The following is a 17,897-nucleotide window of genomic DNA, read 5'->3' as shown; positions in this document are numbered from 1 at the left end:
GGTCATGATGTTTGCACCTTCCTTGCATTTGAGCTGGTTCTTCTCCAGACAGTTCTGCAGTGACCGCAATTTCTGCCGATACAAAGAGCAAGACATTTAAAGTGTTTGATCATGTTTATATCGGGTAAATGACAGCAGCACAACCAAACAAAAAATTTAAATTGAGATTCCAGGTATTCCAAATGTGAAATGGTGTATTTTGTCAACCCCCTTAATGCTGGAAAATCCACTCTAGAGTCCAACATAAATTTGTGGGGGTAAATCCTTAAGTATTGTGTTTGATTTGTTATCAAATATTGGTTCAATCATAAAGTCGTGAAAGATTCAGGTTTTTGTATGCAATAAACAAGTAATACCATTGTAATATCTTCCTTTTCTGAGAGTGCTTGGTTGAAGCCAACAGCTTCCAATCTGAGGCACTCCCTCTTTAGGTCCTCTAGGCGGCGCTGGTGAGTTAGAGTACTGTGCCTCAGGGCGTTTAGACGCTTCATCTTGGACGCCACCCGGTGTTCAAGTTTGGATAGGGCTGCCTTAGGACACAAGAAAAGAACCAAATCATTCCTATGAATTGTTTATACTGTCTTACATTATATCTTTATCTGACGCTTTGTGGCTACAATAGATTTACACTAAAATATATATAAACTTGTGTATAACATTAAATTATAAACTAAGTTTGGCATAAAAAGTCTACGTGCAGGGGGGTGGCGGGGGCACATAAATCCATATGGGGGTTTAAAATAGCTCTGGTGTCAGGATTTAACAGGTATTCACTTAGATTGCCGTGAAGAGGTCGAATTGCATGAAAATTGCCATGGTGTGCTTTGATGCATTGTATGGGTCACAGTCCCCATTTTTTTTAACATTTAACATTCACCTCATACCATAGCCTATTATTTTGTTTCATTGGTAGTTTAATTTCCATTGAATACGGCTGATTTAATGTGACATACGGGGGGGGGGGTGATTGGTTTAATTGGGAGACCTATAAAACAAATTAAAAACAGAACACGTGCAAAAGGTGCAAATATCATACGAAAAGTCCCCCCAAAAAAAGACAAAGCCCGGGATCATAGGAGCGAAGTACATGCATACAACCTTGCCGGACATTGGTGGCCCGGTGTCCTTTTCCACGCCTCGGCCATGTAAGGCCGACTGGATGAATTGTTGTTCATCCTGAAAGAGAAAAGACAGTCGATTACGACCAGTATGGTCCGGGTGAGAATGTCCAGGTATCGCGATGAGTGTTTCTTGTCCTCACGGCTTCGGCCTCCGACACCCTCTTCTTCAGGTCCCTGTTCTCCTCCCGGAGCTGCAAGATGTTCTGGCGGTTCTTCTCCAAAGCCGACTGAGAGCTTTCATAGTAGGCGCTCCTGTCGCTCTCTGTCGTGAGTTCATAAAAAATTGCAGTGAAGCACACGCGAACACAGCACTGAGCTCGTCGAAAAGGACTTACCTAAAAGTTGAAGTTTACGCTGCAAATCCGCTATTTGGTCATATACGGAAGGTTTGGTGCTTTCCGATTCAAACAACATGTTTTCGGTCAATTCTTGATTAGCAAAGGGAAGTCACATGTAAGCCAAAGAGGGGGATCACCATCAAGACGTGCGCAGAGTGCCGAGCCACGTTGCCTAGCAACGTGTAAACTCTACTGTTGACCGGTTCAGAGTTTCCTCTGATTGCAAGTGAGTGTAGACTTTGTGATGTCATTTGTGGTTCAACTTTGGCAACGGGCGTTAGGTGTAAAGCCATATGGCTTACAATTTGGTGTTAAAATGACAAAAAAAACTGCATACAATAAAGATGCAGTGATGGTAAGTAACGAAGTACAAATACTTGTAACTGCACTTAATATTTTTCAGGCGTCTGTACGTTAGTATTATTTTCTTAGGATTCTTTTTTTTTTTTTACTCGCCAATTGTTAAAACAGACCTGTATTGTACTTTCTACTACTTACAGTACGTTGTCAAAGAACATTTGTTGCTTTTTAAAACCTCCAAGGGTGACAAAACAATGTAAAAAAAAAAAAAAGTAACCGCAGGAGATTTTGAGTGACTGATTGGTTGAGAATTTGGGGGCTTTTAACAAGGAAATCGGCCAAATGTGAACCAGTGAGCACTAAGGCAAACAATTCGAAGATGCACGCTTATTTAAGATATTTTTTTATGTTGTCAACGGCTATCAGAATGATGCACGGATAGTGATTGTTTTCTTATTACACAATATATGGTGACATTTTTTTTCAATATATGGTGACATTTTTTTTTCTAATATATTGCACTCAACTCATCCTTCATATAAAAAAATCTAATAAAAACTAAACTACAACAAAGCAACAAAAAAATAAATAAGACAAAAACTAATGAAAATGAACAAACCGCTTCTAAAAACTGTAATAAAGGCTGACCATCGCAACCTACTACCGTATTTAAAACTATTGATTCTGTAATTAAACCCCCTCAGCCTATTTGCTCAGTCTCTTCCCTTGAAATGTGGAATAGATTCCTACAATTTTCTTCAATAAAGTTTCGACAGCTATGACTCTGTTGATCCTTCTTTCCATGTCCCATGTTCAGCTTTGGATTGCCAGACTAAGCCATCTGGCTCCCCTTATGCCTCTGTTTCTCCGCATTTCTTTAAGGAAGTATGTGCGATGAGACCCATTGAGATGAGACCTAATGACGTGCACTCATAAAACTCTCAAATTGTTTTTTTAAAGAGCATTTTACTGTAACGCGCAGATCTTCTATGTATGTAATTATTAAATTTGCTATTTGATGACAGTCCCTGGGCAAACTCCAAGCGATGCCTGTTGAAAAAGCACAACCACGCATCAACTGCTCATCCCACAAATTGTGTTCCTGAAATTCAAGTTGTATTTCCTTGACGACCTCACAGAGATCGGAAAAAGCCATTTGTGTTGCAATGTTGAATTTTCCCGTTATTGGACTGGCAACTCTGAATGTTGCAAAATGTTGCCAAGTTAACTTTACCGGACTGAGGCATAATGCACGTTGTCAAAAGTGCCATCAATTCTCATCCTCACAAAAGTGTTTTTTTGCAGCTGCATGTTTCAGCCCTTGTTGTGCGACACAATTTTTTTAATACTGTATAAAATGCTTAACAGTGTCAGTTATTTGTTCAGAGAACGCCTTACATCAATGCTATTGTAGTCGCAAGACAAGTAGATTAATAAAAAGCAGTGACTTTTTTATGGGTTATTGCTCTAAACCAGGGGTGGGCAAACTTTTTGATTGGGGGGCCACAATGGGTTCTAAAATTTGACAGAGGGGTCGGACCAGGAGCTGATGGAGTGTTTTAGTAAACTCACCGAATCAGAGAAAAAAAATAATTTAAATTTAAATGAAAGTGAACAAAAGCATTACAACAATATGTCTTTGAAAAACCACAGTATTTAGAAAATAAAACATTACCTAGGTTTATTCATTTAATTTTTTTCATCGGCGGACCGGATTACAACATTTAACAGGCCGCATGTGGGCCTCGGGCCGTAGTTTGCCCACACCTGCTCTAAACAAAAAAGATAAGAATATTGTTAAGGCACCAGAACCATTAGCATCATTGTTAATAGTAGTATTTGTTGCAAAATATGACCAATACCCATGACATTAACAATTGCAATAATCTTTAATCATGAATTGAACCCAATACATATGGCATGTCATCAGCAAATGTTGCAAAGTCAACATGTTTCTCAAGGTGACAAAAGTACAAAATAATTTCAAAGTGAACCTTGGAAATCCAAACTGGGCATCAAATGTTCATGAGCACATAAGAAGGGACAAGGACAGAGAAAGGCAGGCGAGGGGAGGTTAGTAACAGTCCAAGAGGTCACGATGGCTGCATCAAAGAGCCACAAATCACAACACTTAACGCCAGTCCAATATCGAGGCAAATAGGCGGCAGTACAATACTGTACATGGCGGGGGTCTCGACAAGAGTGAAGCCAAAAACTATCAAATCAAATAAACACGATATTAAATTGACATCTAAGATTTTGGCACCCGCTGGTATCATTGTAAATTATGAAAAATCACACATGTCCATCGAGATGCGCATTGGATTGAAATGTAAACAACTCGGAGCGGTCGTGTTGTGCGTTAATAGTCTACATACAGTATTTCAGTGACAGTGATCAGGCACAGCCCAAGTACTTTGTCGACATGTTAAAACCAACACTGTTCTAAGAACAGCATCTATGGTACATAGAAACGCCGGGCCCAAGGCTTTGAGCAACAACTTCCTCCAAATCACAAATCTTGCTGTACATTCTTTAAAGCCACAACATTGGAATCATTGAGGTTCTTTCATTGTTCAATATCTTTTCCTCTGTAGAGGCAGCATGCTTTCACTTGGAATCTTCTGCTTTTCTATTTTTGGTTTTGCCGACTTGTCTCCGCTTTTGTCATTGGTTGCGTCACCGGTTTTGTTCCCGGGTTTCCCACCGGGTTTGTCCCTGGTTTTGTCGCCGGGTTTGTCGCCGGGTTTACCCCTGGTTTTGTCGCCGGGTTTGTCGCCGGGTTTACCCCTGGTTTTGTCGCCGGGTTTGTCGCCGGGTTTACCCCTGGTTTTGTCGCCGGGTTTGTCGCCGGGTTTACCCCTGGTTTTGTCGCTGGGTTTGTCGCTGGGTTTGTCGCCGGGTTTGTCCCTGGTTTTGTCGCAGGGTTTGTCCCCGGGTTTGTCACCGGTTTTGTCGCTGGGTTTGTCCCCGGGTTTGTCAAGGGTTTTGTTGCCGGGTTTGTCAAGGGTTTTGTTGCCGGGTTTGTCCCCGGGTTTGTCAAGGGATTTGTCCCCAGGTTTGTCAAGGGTTTTGTCGCCGGGTTTGTCCCCGGGTTTCCAGCCGGGTTTGTCAAGGGTTTTGTCGCCGGGTTGGTCACTGTTTTTGTCTCCGCTTTCGTCACCGGTTTTGTCTCTGCTTTTGTCCTCTCATTTGCCCCCTGCATTGGAGGTGGCTCTGTCGCCAAAGACCCCTGCCGCTTAAATACCACTTTTGCCTCTCCTTCTTCCTCTTCTAACGCAGCTTTTCCACTGCCTGATGGCTCCTCGGTGCCCCTTGCTCGCTGCTTGGTCTCCCGCCCTTCTTCATAATCAGTTTGCAGATGCTCGTCGTCCACATTCCAGTGCGAGACATCAGATTGCAGCTGTAGTTCAACGCCGCCTTCTTCCAATTGAACCGTTTCCTCGTCCCCAGCATCTTCTTGGTTTCCAGAGCCAGCGTCGTCGCCATCTCCCTCAGACCTCTTCCCTAAACCGATGAGATTATGCAGCTCGGGGGACATAAAGTAAGGCCTTCCTGGTGAGCCGTCATTTCTTTCCAAGTCCTCACCTTTACGGCGAGTACAGTTTAATGGGGTTCAAGGAAAATTGGGAAAAATGAAAATGTGTGAAAATGGCAAGAAATAAAGAGCTCGGTTTTAGACAAATACAAACAGTTCAAGTAGGAATTTGACTTTGCCGATGAAAAGTACTCACAGAAACACAGGAAGAGTGTGTCCACGCACATGGCGTACACACTGAAGAAGCCATGGGCAATGAGATAGGATCCAAGGATATTCGTCTAATTGAAGGAGGGGAAAACATTTGACATCAAGCATTGTGCACCACCGATAAAAACAACAGTATTCAATGAAAAGAATGCATTATCATGACTACAAATACCAGTGATATTATTTGGGCTGCTTAAATGACATTGAGGAACGCTTAAAAAATGTTCCAAAATTGAAGATAATAAAGTCAGCGACAGGAAGGGTAGTTGTGTCGTGTTCTCGTCACTAGTTTACTCTGAACAAATACAAAACAGCTCCACCTCTGGTTAGCGGATGTCATGGCAGGGGTGAGCGATATGCTTTTCGCGTTACATCAAATTCACCTTCAAAGGGCGATTGAAACTATAATATAGCCCACCTGTTATTTGAGGGCATTTCGAGGCAACTCATGCTCTCATATTCTGAACGTCCATAAAAGCGGGTTGCGACGATGCAACACAAGCAAATCCGGGTCCCAGTGTGGCAAAATGACAATGGTTGAAAACCGCTCTCCTCGATTGTCGCCAGCCACACAATTATTTCACGAATTAAACTTATTTAAGCTTCAGTAGATATCTTCATTGTGAATGCTCATGTCTCACCATTATTGGCACCCAGTAGAAGTTCAAAGTAGGAGGAACGTACTGAGTAGACTGAATTTGTCCAGTAAAGAAGAAGAAAGAGATTATTCCTACGGGGATAAAAAAATGTCAGTCAAGTACATTTAATAGGAGAAGCAACTTAGATGATGGGTGGATGGATAAAATACGTTTGTGAGAGATATGTGAGCGCTCGCTTACCAATAACTCCAACAATGAGCAGCTTCCCAAGGAACAACAGGAAGTCGGTCACCTTGTCCAAGACAGCAACTCTGAGGAAAAACAAATCTAGATTTATGTAGCCAATTTTCAGAAAAATCCACAGAAAAGCTGCACCGTTGTATTAGCCGCATGGTTCAAAATCTAGGAAAAAAGTAGCGGCTTATCGTCCGGAAAATACGGTAATTCAGTGTACAATCGGTAATGATTTCCAACCTGACAATGTTCCTCAACAGAAGCATGAAGGCGTCTTGAGCTGATGTGCAGAAACTTTTTCCATAAATGGCAATCTTAACAGACATAATATCAAAGACTTGAATTAGCATACGAAAATCTCTCAACTTATTATCTCGACTTGCGGAAACTCACCATTATGTACGCATTTCTGTTGAGGAACTTGATGCATGTCTCCAAACACCAGAAGAAACATTTCATGCAGTTCAGCAAGAATTTGGTGTACTTGTTTCTAGCACCTGGAGGATCAGCGAGTAAGCATTTTGGTAGGGGTAAGGCATCTATCCATTTTTTATGTACAGTTTTTTCTCGTCAGAACGTAGTCACCAGAGGTGGGCATTCCGTTAGATTGACGGACCTGGCTCTCAGTCCGGATGCCGTTTTGCTGACGAATGACGGGACACTTTAAAAAAAAAAAATGACGGACTAAGAACTGATGGAAGTAGATTTTAATCCGTCAGAGTAATCGTCACTAACCGGGTAAAGTTCAGACAGACCTCTCAGTCCGTCACTGATAGACGTGTCAACTGATCGATCAATGATCCTAAACTGGTTCGGCTTGAAAAAAATGGCGCAGTAACGGACCGGCAAAATTAATTAAAATGCCCACCTGTGGTAGTCACGCGTTAAACGTAGAATATGTTGAGTGAAAAGTGATACCACATGAGCTCTACAACAACATTACCGTATAAAACCACATTTTGAATTTTACCTTGCAGCTTGTGATCAAGGTACTCCAGAATAACCCTGATGATCTGGATAATCGAAAGGATCAGCGAGCCAAATGCCACTGAGCCTGTGTGATACCTGGCAGGCAAAAAATTAAAAGAGTTGTTCCAAAAATCAACGTAAGTAAGCCATCAACTTGTCAAATCAAGTCTTCTAACCTGAGCGTTCGTCCCAAAGAAGACAAGACGGGGTTGGGGGGGATATCGTTAGGCTTCTTAAAGGCCCAGTAATATGAGGCAAAGGCCCCAGCCAGAGTGACCTGTCCCATGGCCGTCACAAAGTTGCCACACCAGAAGAAGAGGAAGACATTGTAAAACTGGAACACGATGAGGTATTTGTGGTACAGGGTGTCCCCACCATAGTAGGCAAAGTTACACTCGGCTTCGGGACACTCAGCCGTCACATTAGAGGTGTTGAATGTCTGTAGATAAACGATATGTCAACACGTTTCATACTAGAACCGTGAAGACGTGATGACGTGCAGATTGGTTCATCACCTTGGGATCACAGTTTTCAAAATTGTATTTACATTTATCACCGCCCAACACTTTGTAAACTTCAGCATTCGATGTAGCCAGATAACTGAATGGTAACGATATTAAGGTGACTAAAGCAATCCAGTGGGCAAAGAAACGGGATGAATAGGACTGACTTGAAAGGATACACTGCAGTGACCGCCCAGTAAGCTATCACCAGTGCCAGGAGGACAGAAGTCAGCAATGGGTAGAATAATGATGACGGCACATATCCCAGAGCCCTGAAAAGATTATTTCAAGTTAATAATCATGGTTATGCTTACAAACAGTAATGATGACGAAAAGCGCGGTGAACTTATTAAACTACCAGCAGAGTTAAAAAACAAAAAAGGATCTTTGACGTGTTTATCCGTCAATGGGAGTAAATGAGTTAAAATAACGCTGACTGGGTGTCTGCTTGACGATGACAGATTTGGTCTGACCGGCAAAATGAACTGACGCACCCAACTCTGGTTGAATATTAAAAAAAAAAAAGTGTAATTAATTCACACATGCACGTCTGAAAAGAGGCTGACCTGCTGGACTCTTTGATGATGGCAATGGCGATCATGATCCTCTTCCTTAGGAAGATGAGCGTAACGATGACGAGGAACTCCACAACGGCGATGGTGATCGCTGCAAAAGTGGAAGGAATTAAAATAGACCCAACTCACTATTTGGGTGACTTAGTGTTAACGTAGCATTTTGGAGCGTACTGAATATAAGCCAGGTTTGTCGGATCTCAAGGTAGATCGTGAAGTCGGTCTGCATTCCCAGATCACGTATTTTCACATCGGCGGCAGGGTCCCCGGACAGACTTTGATACTGTAGATAACAATGTAGCGTACCTAAGAACACACCGATGGTAAGTTCTTAATGTTCTCTGTGCTACATGAAATAACCATTGTACAATTCTGAACAGGCAAAAAGATTTACCATAGGCTATGACTACGATGACCAGGGCAATCATGATCCAGACCATGATGCCTGCCAGGAAGCGCAGCAAGACTATGAAGAACCAGCTGCTAACCATCGCTACCGTCAGAGCTCTAGAGATGGCAGATATCAAAGTGACGAAATTTGAGTGTCACAGTAAACCACATTTGCATTTAAAATGTATATACAGTATTTTCCGGACGATAAGCCGCTACTTTACTTTTTCCCCCCTAGATTTTGAACCATGCAGCTAATACAACAGTGCAGCTTTTCTGTGGATTTTTCTTTCACCGGTAGGGGGCGCTCTATAGTTAAAAAAATACGCTAAATAAATCTAGAGACTTTTTTTTTCTTCTTGGGTCTGTTCTGTTTTAATGAACAAAGTTGTTGCCATGTGAAAAGGCACTGTTTTAACAATCTGTTTATGTACCTTTATGTGCATTCACAGTAAAAAAGTATATATATATATATATATATATATATATTTATAATTGCTGCGGCTTATATACCGGTGCGCCTTATGGTCCGGAAAACGTCGTATCCACGTTCTTACATTAGTATATAGTGCCAGGACAGAGTATAATCCTCAAAGACTTTCATGGCCAACTGGCGGGCTTCAAGAAGCATGTTGGAATTCCTGTCACGAAACCAAATGAATTCAAGTGTTATGTCAAGTTAAAACTGGCTCCAACATTTAGCACACCAATGAATGGTTGTAGTTTCTTCTGAAGCGATCACTTCAGACAGAGGCACAATGCAAGGTAAGACCATTGCTGTAATGTGAGCGATCATGACTACATACTGAACATTGCTATCTGTCCGCACGTGAAACTTTTAAAACCTTGATGACTTTTAGCCATGTTCCAGATTCTATGAGGACTATTACAGTGAAAAGGACTCACTTGGTCGCATTGAGTACTTGTGTGGCGTGAATGCTTTCTGAGCCATCATTAATCGTGGTCACATTGCCCACGGCCACGGTGCCATCCTTTAATGTTGACAGGGATGGAATACAGCGGCGCGCGACTACAAAAGGGGTATAAGAACACAATTTTAATGGGACATCACTCCTTGCATTCCTAGGATGAGAAATGATTCTTACTCACAGACTTTGCTGGCCAAGATGATTGAAGGGCAAAAGGGCCTCTTATTCGCAATAGTCTGAATATGTAAATATGAAAATTGAATTAAGTTTTTAACATATTTGACACACTGTATTATTTTAGCACAAATATCAAAAACTAAATACGGCGAAAGGCCTGTCGTGGTAACTTACACAAGATATGCAAACAAACCACAAACTGGGCCTCATTCAGAATTTTGTGGTGCAAAACGGTTTGTGGATGTTGCAGGTGGGTATCACATTTACCTTGGCATACTTCGCACCTTCCTTGCAAAACTCGATGAAATATTCACGGTCTGCTTTGTTACCCTGGGAGTCGTGCAACGTGAGATGTCTGTTAGGACAGCTTTTGACACAAATCTGGAACAGGGGGACAAACATCAGTCAGCAAACCATTTGACTATTGAGGAAAAAGTTACTGACTTGTAACTGACCTGTGTTGTGGGACACTGGAGCTCAACCAACACCACGGGACTGGCACACATCAGGATATTAAAGTAAAAAAGAAGATGCTTGTCCCTGGATGACGAGTCGATGAGAGCGACATGTATTATTGACTGCACCATGACATGACGCGATGAATCCCCCCAATGACTTACTGTTGCTCTGTTCCTTTTTGCCCACAGAAGTTCCCTCTGCTGTCAGTGGGATAGAGGATTTTGCGGGGGTCACCCTGGGACCAGGCTTTACGGAAAGACCCGTCATTCAAAACAAATGAGGACATACAAAAACATCAACTAAGGTGCATGTGGATCACACTTTCCCACCCGCATTAGTAACACTTGGGAGTGTTACAAGATCCAAATACAAACCAAGTCATAACAATATAAACTATCTCGCCTAGATTTATTCATTTCATGTTTATTCTATAAGGTGCAAGTTGAGTCCATGTGTATTGAATACGGCTTGTGAATATTAATTCTGTACACTGAAACATGGCAGCAGGAGCCTTATTGGAAGAAGGAAAGAATTGCACAACAATGTTGTATATTGCATTAACGGCTTGTCAGTCTTACCGAGAATTCCGACACCGAAGTAGCCAATCAAGGCAAGAAGGAAGAGTAAACAGCAGATTATATCCGTGCAGCCCCTGAGAACGAGAGGTTGTGGTTAATCATCAGTTCTTTTGGGACAAAAATTGTGGAACCGCTCATTGAAAGTGATACCTGTTGCGGAGGGGTCCCTTGAAGTTTGGGTCAAACTTCCTGACCTCCCCTGAAATTGAAACAAAACACGCAACCTACAGTGAGCGTCACTTGTGGAATGTGCCAAAAGTTTTTTTTTTTTTATTTAAACATTCCTAAATTTTAGTTGTCCCTGCCTCCCTTTTTTATTAGCATATTGTGCTGTAAGCCTTACGCTGCCATTGACGGTTATACAAGTCAAAAAGTACATTCATTTTACCTGGGCTGGTAGTGAATGAGTTTTAACAAGGGTCCACTACTCGTACTCACAAAAAAGAAGCAAACGCACAGTTATACCTCGTTTTTTGAACTGCAACATTCTGCTGTAAGTCGATGACTTGAACAGTCACGCTTCGGTTCTTCTTGTATCCTGTCGGGCTGTTATTTCTGCGTAATTCCTGCTTGTAGTCTCATTTCTGGGACCTCACACGTTCCACAGTCAACCGTAGCAAGGATGTCTTACTGATCCCACGGGTGAAATGAAGACCTTTATTAGGTCATGTGATGTGTCACTGATCACAAAGCAGAGAAGTCTCTGAAAGAGATGACTTAGTATGTTAACATTGGCGAGTGTTTGCGCTCATCATATAGGTGTGATGACAATCATTGATGATGAGCATGATCATCTAACACGTTCGTGACACTCAACCCAAACGCCTCTGTTGACCATTTTGATGTAAAAAGGAGTCCACATCATAGAAACGTCTGTAAACGTAAACATCTGTCAACCTTTGCAAAATGAGCCGTATCGACAGAAGTGGCAAGCATGACAAAGGGATTTTGAGAAATATCAGTGGCATTCGTGAAGGTTTTGGTAGCACATGGGTTGAGTACATATCCCGCTTAGAGGGGTCTCCCATATGATCAACGGTGAAAACCCTCTTCGAAATATGGCGGATCCACTTTTTGCCAACACTGTCGTGTTTTCTTGCTATTTTGTGGTTTGGCTATCGCAAATTAATTCTTTTGTGGGTTTTTATTTGTGATCATAAATTAATCTACTGCCTGGCTATTTTGGTGTATTTTCTTGCAGAAAAACGCAGATGAACGCAGCGTATATAATCAGCAACTTTGTATTCTACATTTTGCATTTCAAATATTGAATTTATAATTTAGAAGGGTGGGACCGGTGTGCGTGTGAGGGGTGGAGGGTGTAACGGCCTAATAGAGGAGTACATCCCTCAAGGAAAAATTGGCACGAAACGTGAGGGAACTCTATCCATAACAAAACAAGTAATTTTTGGGAGGAACTGCGCATGAATACTGAAATGCGGAATTTAAAAACCTGAATGCAATGCGGAATTATGAGTGATATTGAGCGTTGAATTGAAAAATTGAAAATGAAAATCATTTTTGATGCAGTAGGCGGGTTACACTTCGGGACTGGTCGCAAGCCAATCACACTCACACCTAGGGAGAATTTTGAGTCCCCAATCAACCTACCATGTTTGGGGAAATGCTGGAGGAAACTGGAGTAACCAGAGAAAACCCACATAGGCACGGGAAGAATACGCAAACTCCACTCAGAAGGGGGAATCGAACCCTGCACCTCTGCAATGTGAGGCCATTGTGCGAACCAGTCTTCACCGTGCCTCCACAACTAAACCAGTAATTCGCAATTCATTATTTCCCCAGTTCGGCCCGATTGCCATGGTTCCACTATTGGGTGGTCTCTCCTTCTTCCAACTTGGCAGGATGTTGCTCTTGGACCTGCAATCGTGTTGCGAGCACTGTAAGACACAAAGGGAGAGTGAGCTCTTTTGGCAAAGCTTAACCGATTACATTTTTTTTTAATTGTGCTTGGATTTATGGTTTACCTTCCGCGGTCAAATGTATCTTAAATCATGGCATCAGGTGTTTCACATTTCCGCTTGTGATGAATAATTTCAGTGACCAAAATCATCCAAAATGCGAAAGCACCATATTCTTTATATCTTCAATTGCATTTTGAAAACAAACAAACGGCTGTAGTTTGAATTTAAATGAAGTACTTGTTAAGTTCCAAAGTCACAGAGAGCCACAGCAGATGGATGAAAGTGCCACATGTGGCTCTGGAACCGTGGGTTGCAGACCCCTGCTCAAGGGTGACATTCTTATTAGTGAATTCCTGTTTGGGTGGAGAAATAATTGAACAGAAAGACATGGTGCCACCTAGCGGATTCTTTTAGCATCACATCTCAGCCTAGTGGAAGAGATGGCTCAATTATCTTCAGTCATTTTTGGCATTCCTCTCCGTAAGATATACACATAAATACATAATTAAATACAGAAATAATTCTATAAATGTTTTTACATATAACGATGCATCATTTAATTAATGACATTTATTTATTTAATTCCACATTTAATTAATATTAATGAATGACAACTTTAATTAAACATTATATGGTGTATTTATTAATTTAATTTTGATACTTTCAGTCCTCATAGTTCAGTGCCTGTTTGAAAAGATTTATAAAGTTTGATGTTTTCATCTGTGTTGGGAGTAGCAGGCCTTTCCGCTGCACGGTTTGTCAACAACAGGAAAAATGACCCATGGATTACTGTGCAATAAACCGTACTTTGCGCTGGGGCAGTGTGACAGCCAACCAACTTCTGAAACTGCCTTACAGAAACTGCCAAGGCTAAGATGTCAAATGCTAATGGCCTCACATCTGACAAAATACATTTTTCTGCTCGTCAATGCCAATACTGTAGAGCATTTGCCTAGTTATAATGCCTAAACAAAAAAAATAATTTTATTGGACGGTGTTGCATGAAAAGCTGGCCACACTGTAAATTAAGAGCTGCTTTTTAATTTGTATTACAACTTTAATATAAAATGAGGATGGCTGGGAAGCTCCAATAAAACGGCTCTCCTGCACAAAGTGGTCTCATGTTACATTTTGAACTCAACTCTGCTGACACAATACTTATAATGAGACCAACAAGGTTAGTGTGCTCTTTTACTTAAAGACTGAAATCTGAACTATTGTTCCAAGTCTACAATGCTATCAGTAACTGATAAACTCTGAAAAGAGGAGGAAAGAACTTGACTCCGTGAACACGAATGCAATCTAGTATGTCACCGGTTCTGCTGCGCCGCTGACGGCGAGGCCGTCTCGAAGGCTAGCCAGCACTTGGCTGGCTTCCAGGAGCTCCCTGTGGAGCTTGGTGCACATTTCCAGCACATCGGTCAACTCCAGCAGCTTCACATGCATCTCACCGCTGTTGGCTTCGTAGACCTTGTACAAGTCCTGCTTCATTTGCTGGTACACCTCCGTCACCTTTGGTAGGCCACAGAGGCGAGGATCTCATTAGATTTTCAGGTTAACTACACATGCTGTGGACATTATTGTTTGTAAAGACAAATGTCTACCTTGTCCACAAGACTCTGCTGAAAGCTTTCAATTTCTTTCTGGTCACTGGTGCGACGGTCGTGAATCTTCTCTACCAGCTCCTGCACTCTTCTGCTGATGTCACTGTTTCTTTCATCTCTGGCATCAATGAAGCTAAGCAACAGCAGAACTTTTTGGGCATCTCTCCTTTTATTTATCCATCTTTTTAAGTGAATCAACAGATAGTTAAAGGAACAAGCTACAGCTGGACTTTGCCTGGAGGAGCACAACTCACTACTTTAAAAAATGCAGCTCTGTTCAACACCCGAACAGACATGGCTTTGAAGTTCTTCTTTTCATTGATATGAATACAAATTCAGTCAGTTTAGAGGGTACTTGAACTCAGATAGTAGGAACAATCCAATACACAATTTTAATGACAACACTACCGTTAATTGCTGTTAATTTTGTTTCATTCAGTCAACCTTTGACTTAAGTAGTCACTTTTGGCAGACGTAACAGCTGAACACAACTGGCATTTTATCTACAAATGTTTAGATCAGGTGTGGGCAAACTACGGCCCAGGGGCCACATGCGGCCCGTTAAACGCCTTAATCCGGCCCGCCGAATTTGAAAAAAGATTCATGAATAAACCGTGTTAATGAGTTATTTTCTAAACACTGTGGTTTTTCAAAGAAATATATATTGTTGTAATGCTTCTGTTCACTTTCATTTAAAATTAAATGTATTTTTTTCCTCCGATGAGGTGAGGTGACCAAAACACTCCATCTATCTGCTCCTGGTCCGGCCCCTCTGTCAAATTTTAGAACCCATTGTGGCCCGCCAATCAAAAAGTTAGCCCACCCCTGGTTTAGATACTCTTCAGAAAGTCCTTCTCTATTTTATTTAGCAATTCAAATGACCTGCACTGCTTGACTTTCAATTTAAAAAAAACTGTAATGATCTGGTTAAAAAGATATTTGACACATAAAAATTTATTGACCAAAGTATACGGTATTGCTTTCATTTAATCTTCCTGTCCCAACAGTCTATATTTCACCTGCAAAACGGCACTAGGGGGTAACCTATAGTCATTACACAATCAAACAGCACCACAAAACAACAACCGCACTAAATATTGGCCGATAACGATAAAAATCCCAAAATAATGATTGGGGACGAAGGAATAGGTGAACAATTCCCAACATAGCCGAAAAGTGGAGCTAAAAAGTGCCTATTGCCTATACAGTACCTGGAAGTCACTTCAATGTCATTCTTGCTCAAATTGGCCTCTGGGTCTTCGACCTGGAGTTACCAGAAAAAGAGACTGTACAGCCACGAAAATGTGAAACCAGCAGCACTTATGTTTCAATCTGTGATCCATCATCTATAAGACTGAAATCTAAACTATTGTTCCAAGTCTACAATGCTATCAGTAACTGCTAAACTCTGAAAAGAGGAGGAAAGAACTTGACTCCGTGAACACGAATGCAATCTAGTCTGTCACCGGTTCTGCTGCGCCGCTGACGGCGAGGCCGTCTCGAAGGCTAGCCAGCACTTGGCTGGCTTCCAGGAGCTCCCTGTGGAGCTTGGTGCACATTTCCAGCACATCGGTCAACTCCAGCAGCTTCACATGCATCTCACCGCTGTTCTCTTCATAGACCTTGTACAAGTCCTGCTTCATTTGCTGGCACACTTCCGTCACCTTTGGTAGGCCACAGAGGCGAGGATCTCATTAGGTTTTCAGGTTAACTACACATGCTGTGGGCATTATTATTTGTAAATACAAATGTCTACCTTGTCCACAAGACTCTGCTGAAAGCTTTCAATTTCTTTCTGGTCACTGGTGCGGCGGCCGTGAATCTTCTCTACCAGTTCCTGCACTCTTCTGCTGATGTCACTGTTTCTCTCATCTCTGGCTTCAATGAAGCTAAATACACAGCAGAACGTATTTGTGGAAGGTGAGGACATCTCTCATTTTATTTATCCATCTTTTTAAGTGAATCAACAAATAGTTAAAGGAACAAGTTATAGCTGAACTTTGCCTGGAGGAGCAAAACTCACTACTTTAAAAATGCAGCTCTTTTCAACACCTGAACAGACATGGCTTTGAAGTTCTTCTTTTCATTGCTATAAATACACTAATTGTCTTTAATTTAATTTAATTGAGTCAACCCGTGAACTAAAATTATTCTAAACCTTTGACTTAAGTAGCCACTTTTGGCATGACTTTCAATTTTAAAAAAATGTAATGAACTGGTTAAAAAGACATTTGACACATAAAAATTCATTGACCAAAGTATGCGATATTGCTTTCATTTAATCTTCCTGTCCCAACTGTCCATATTTCACCCGCAAAACGGCACTAGGGGATAACCTATAGTCATTACACAATCAAATAGCACCACAAAACAACAACCTCAATAAATATAGGCCAATATAATGTGGCAATGGAGTGTAACTCTACTCATAGTTTTCATTTGGCTTTAGTAAACTATAAGAATCCCAATATAATGATTGGGGATGAAGGAATAGGTGACCAATTCCCAACATAGCCAAAAAAATGGAGCTGAAAAGTGCCTACTGCCTATACAGTACCTGGAAGTCTCTTCAATGTCAGTCTTGCTCAAATTGGCCTCTGGGTCTTCGACCTGGAGTTACCAGAGAAAGAGACTGTACAGCCACGAACATGTGAAACCAGCAGCACTTATGTTTCAATCTGTGATCCATCATTTATAGCAACGAGTACCGAGTTTTACTACAGATGCTTAAATACAAATAAAAAGGAAAAATGTAACATGATATTCTACCATTCGTGGGTCCTCATCACTTCCTTTGTTCTGGCTGGAATGTGAGGCGGGTGCTTCTTCAAAGAAAAAGTCCATTGCGGTGTAGTGTTCCTTTGGAGTTCAGACAAAGTGGAGAATAATGTTTCTGGAATGTCGGATGCTAACTCGCGCTATATGCTACGCTAGCTTCAAATGTGTACTCTCGGACGTACGCGATGTACGTGGAAATATACACTGTGTCCAATTAATCAATAAAGAAATTACATACATTAAAGATTATAAAGAAAGTGCTACAATATACGAATACCAGTTACTAAAAAACTTACTTGGGTGCTAGCTGCTAATGCCCACTGTAAATATAAGTCGTTTCAACTGCTTTCGTCGTAACGTTATAAATGAATCGCATGGGGGGCCCACACGTAATTTTTTTTTATTCATTTATTTTTTTAATGTAAGACTCTAACACAACGCTGTAGTTGTTCGTCTAATCAATTATTATAATTATATTTTAGAATCGAAGCAAACTGATTATTGTGTTGTTTTATTTTGGGAAAACAATGATCAACACATGTTACGGAACAAACCAGTAACGGAATCATAATAAATTTCAAGGATAAATTTAATTTAAATTTGAAATAATGTCCTATTTTTTCTCCATAGACGTCTTCATGTACAACTCTATTTCCACCAGAGATTGCAATTAAGC

General features: G+C 41.3%; 3 protein-coding genes and 1 long non-coding RNA gene across 5 annotated transcripts in view; 1 reads left to right on the top strand and 3 right to left on the bottom strand.

Annotated features, from left to right (window-relative positions):
* LOC148332597 (uncharacterized) overlaps positions 1-86 on the top strand; it is a 908-nt gene extending 822 nt beyond the window's left edge. Inside the window, exon 3 of the long non-coding RNA XR_015844655.1 lies at positions 1-86. This exon is cut by the window's left edge and continues 143 nt beyond it. This is a non-coding gene — a long non-coding RNA (uncharacterized LOC148332597).
* Positions 1-1,544, bottom strand: part of odad3 (outer dynein arm docking complex subunit 3) — a 5,777-nt gene extending 4,233 nt beyond the window's left edge. Inside the window, exons 1-5 of the mRNA XM_088302946.1 lie at positions 1,457-1,544; positions 1,262-1,383; positions 1,099-1,176; positions 357-530; positions 1-72 (exon numbers count right to left, since the gene is read on the bottom strand). The exon at positions 1-72 is cut by the window's left edge and continues 30 nt beyond it. Coding sequence (XP_088159072.1) covers positions 1-72; positions 357-530; positions 1,099-1,176; positions 1,262-1,383; positions 1,457-1,535 — 525 coding nt within the window. The 5' untranslated portion in view covers positions 1,536-1,544. The remainder of the gene's footprint in view (positions 73-356; positions 531-1,098; positions 1,177-1,261; positions 1,384-1,456) is intronic.
* Positions 1,545-3,683: 2,139 nt separating this feature from the next.
* LOC148332595 (choline transporter-like protein 2) lies at positions 3,684-12,050 on the bottom strand. Its single transcript, XM_088303242.1, has 22 exons — positions 11,383-12,050; positions 11,068-11,116; positions 10,918-10,991; positions 10,501-10,585; positions 10,336-10,420; positions 10,148-10,261; positions 9,885-9,939; positions 9,681-9,804; positions 9,332-9,415; positions 8,779-8,891; positions 8,559-8,690; positions 8,379-8,478; positions 7,992-8,084; positions 7,825-7,909; positions 7,486-7,748; positions 7,311-7,405; positions 6,734-6,837; positions 6,581-6,654; positions 6,347-6,417; positions 6,149-6,237; positions 5,494-5,578; positions 3,684-5,347 (listed from the first exon to the last, which is right to left on the bottom strand). Exons 1-22 carry the CDS (start codon positions 11,402-11,404, stop codon positions 4,392-4,394), a joined length of 2,952 nt encoding a protein of 983 aa, XP_088159368.1. The 5' UTR covers positions 11,405-12,050; the 3' UTR covers positions 3,684-4,391.
* Positions 12,051-12,765: 715 nt separating this feature from the next.
* LOC148332594 (uncharacterized) lies at positions 12,766-17,848 on the bottom strand. Of its 2 annotated transcripts, XM_088303243.1 has the most exons (8): positions 17,518-17,848; positions 17,213-17,302; positions 17,001-17,053; positions 16,200-16,332; positions 15,910-16,107; positions 15,655-15,707; positions 14,444-14,576; positions 12,766-14,351 (listed from the first exon to the last, which is right to left on the bottom strand). In XM_088303243.1, exons 2-8 carry the CDS (start codon positions 17,285-17,287, stop codon positions 14,142-14,144), a joined length of 855 nt encoding a protein of 284 aa, XP_088159369.1. In that variant the 5' UTR covers positions 17,288-17,302; positions 17,518-17,848; the 3' UTR covers positions 12,766-14,141. The 2 variants fall into 2 exon arrangements, with proteins under 2 accessions (XP_088159369.1, XP_088159370.1); XM_088303244.1 differs by lacking the exon at positions 17,518-17,848 and having other exon boundaries at positions 17,213-17,505.
* Between the last annotated feature and the right edge of the window lie 49 nt (positions 17,849-17,897).

This window comes from Idiotropiscis lumnitzeri, chromosome 8, assembly GCF_059441095.1.
Source record: "Idiotropiscis lumnitzeri isolate Australia: NSW breed Sydney's pygmy pipehorse chromosome 8, RoL_Ilum_1.0, whole genome shotgun sequence".
Classification (NCBI taxonomy): domain Eukaryota; kingdom Metazoa; phylum Chordata; class Actinopteri; order Syngnathiformes; family Syngnathidae; genus Idiotropiscis; species Idiotropiscis lumnitzeri.
This window is presented reverse-complemented; position numbering and strand designations above follow the sequence as displayed.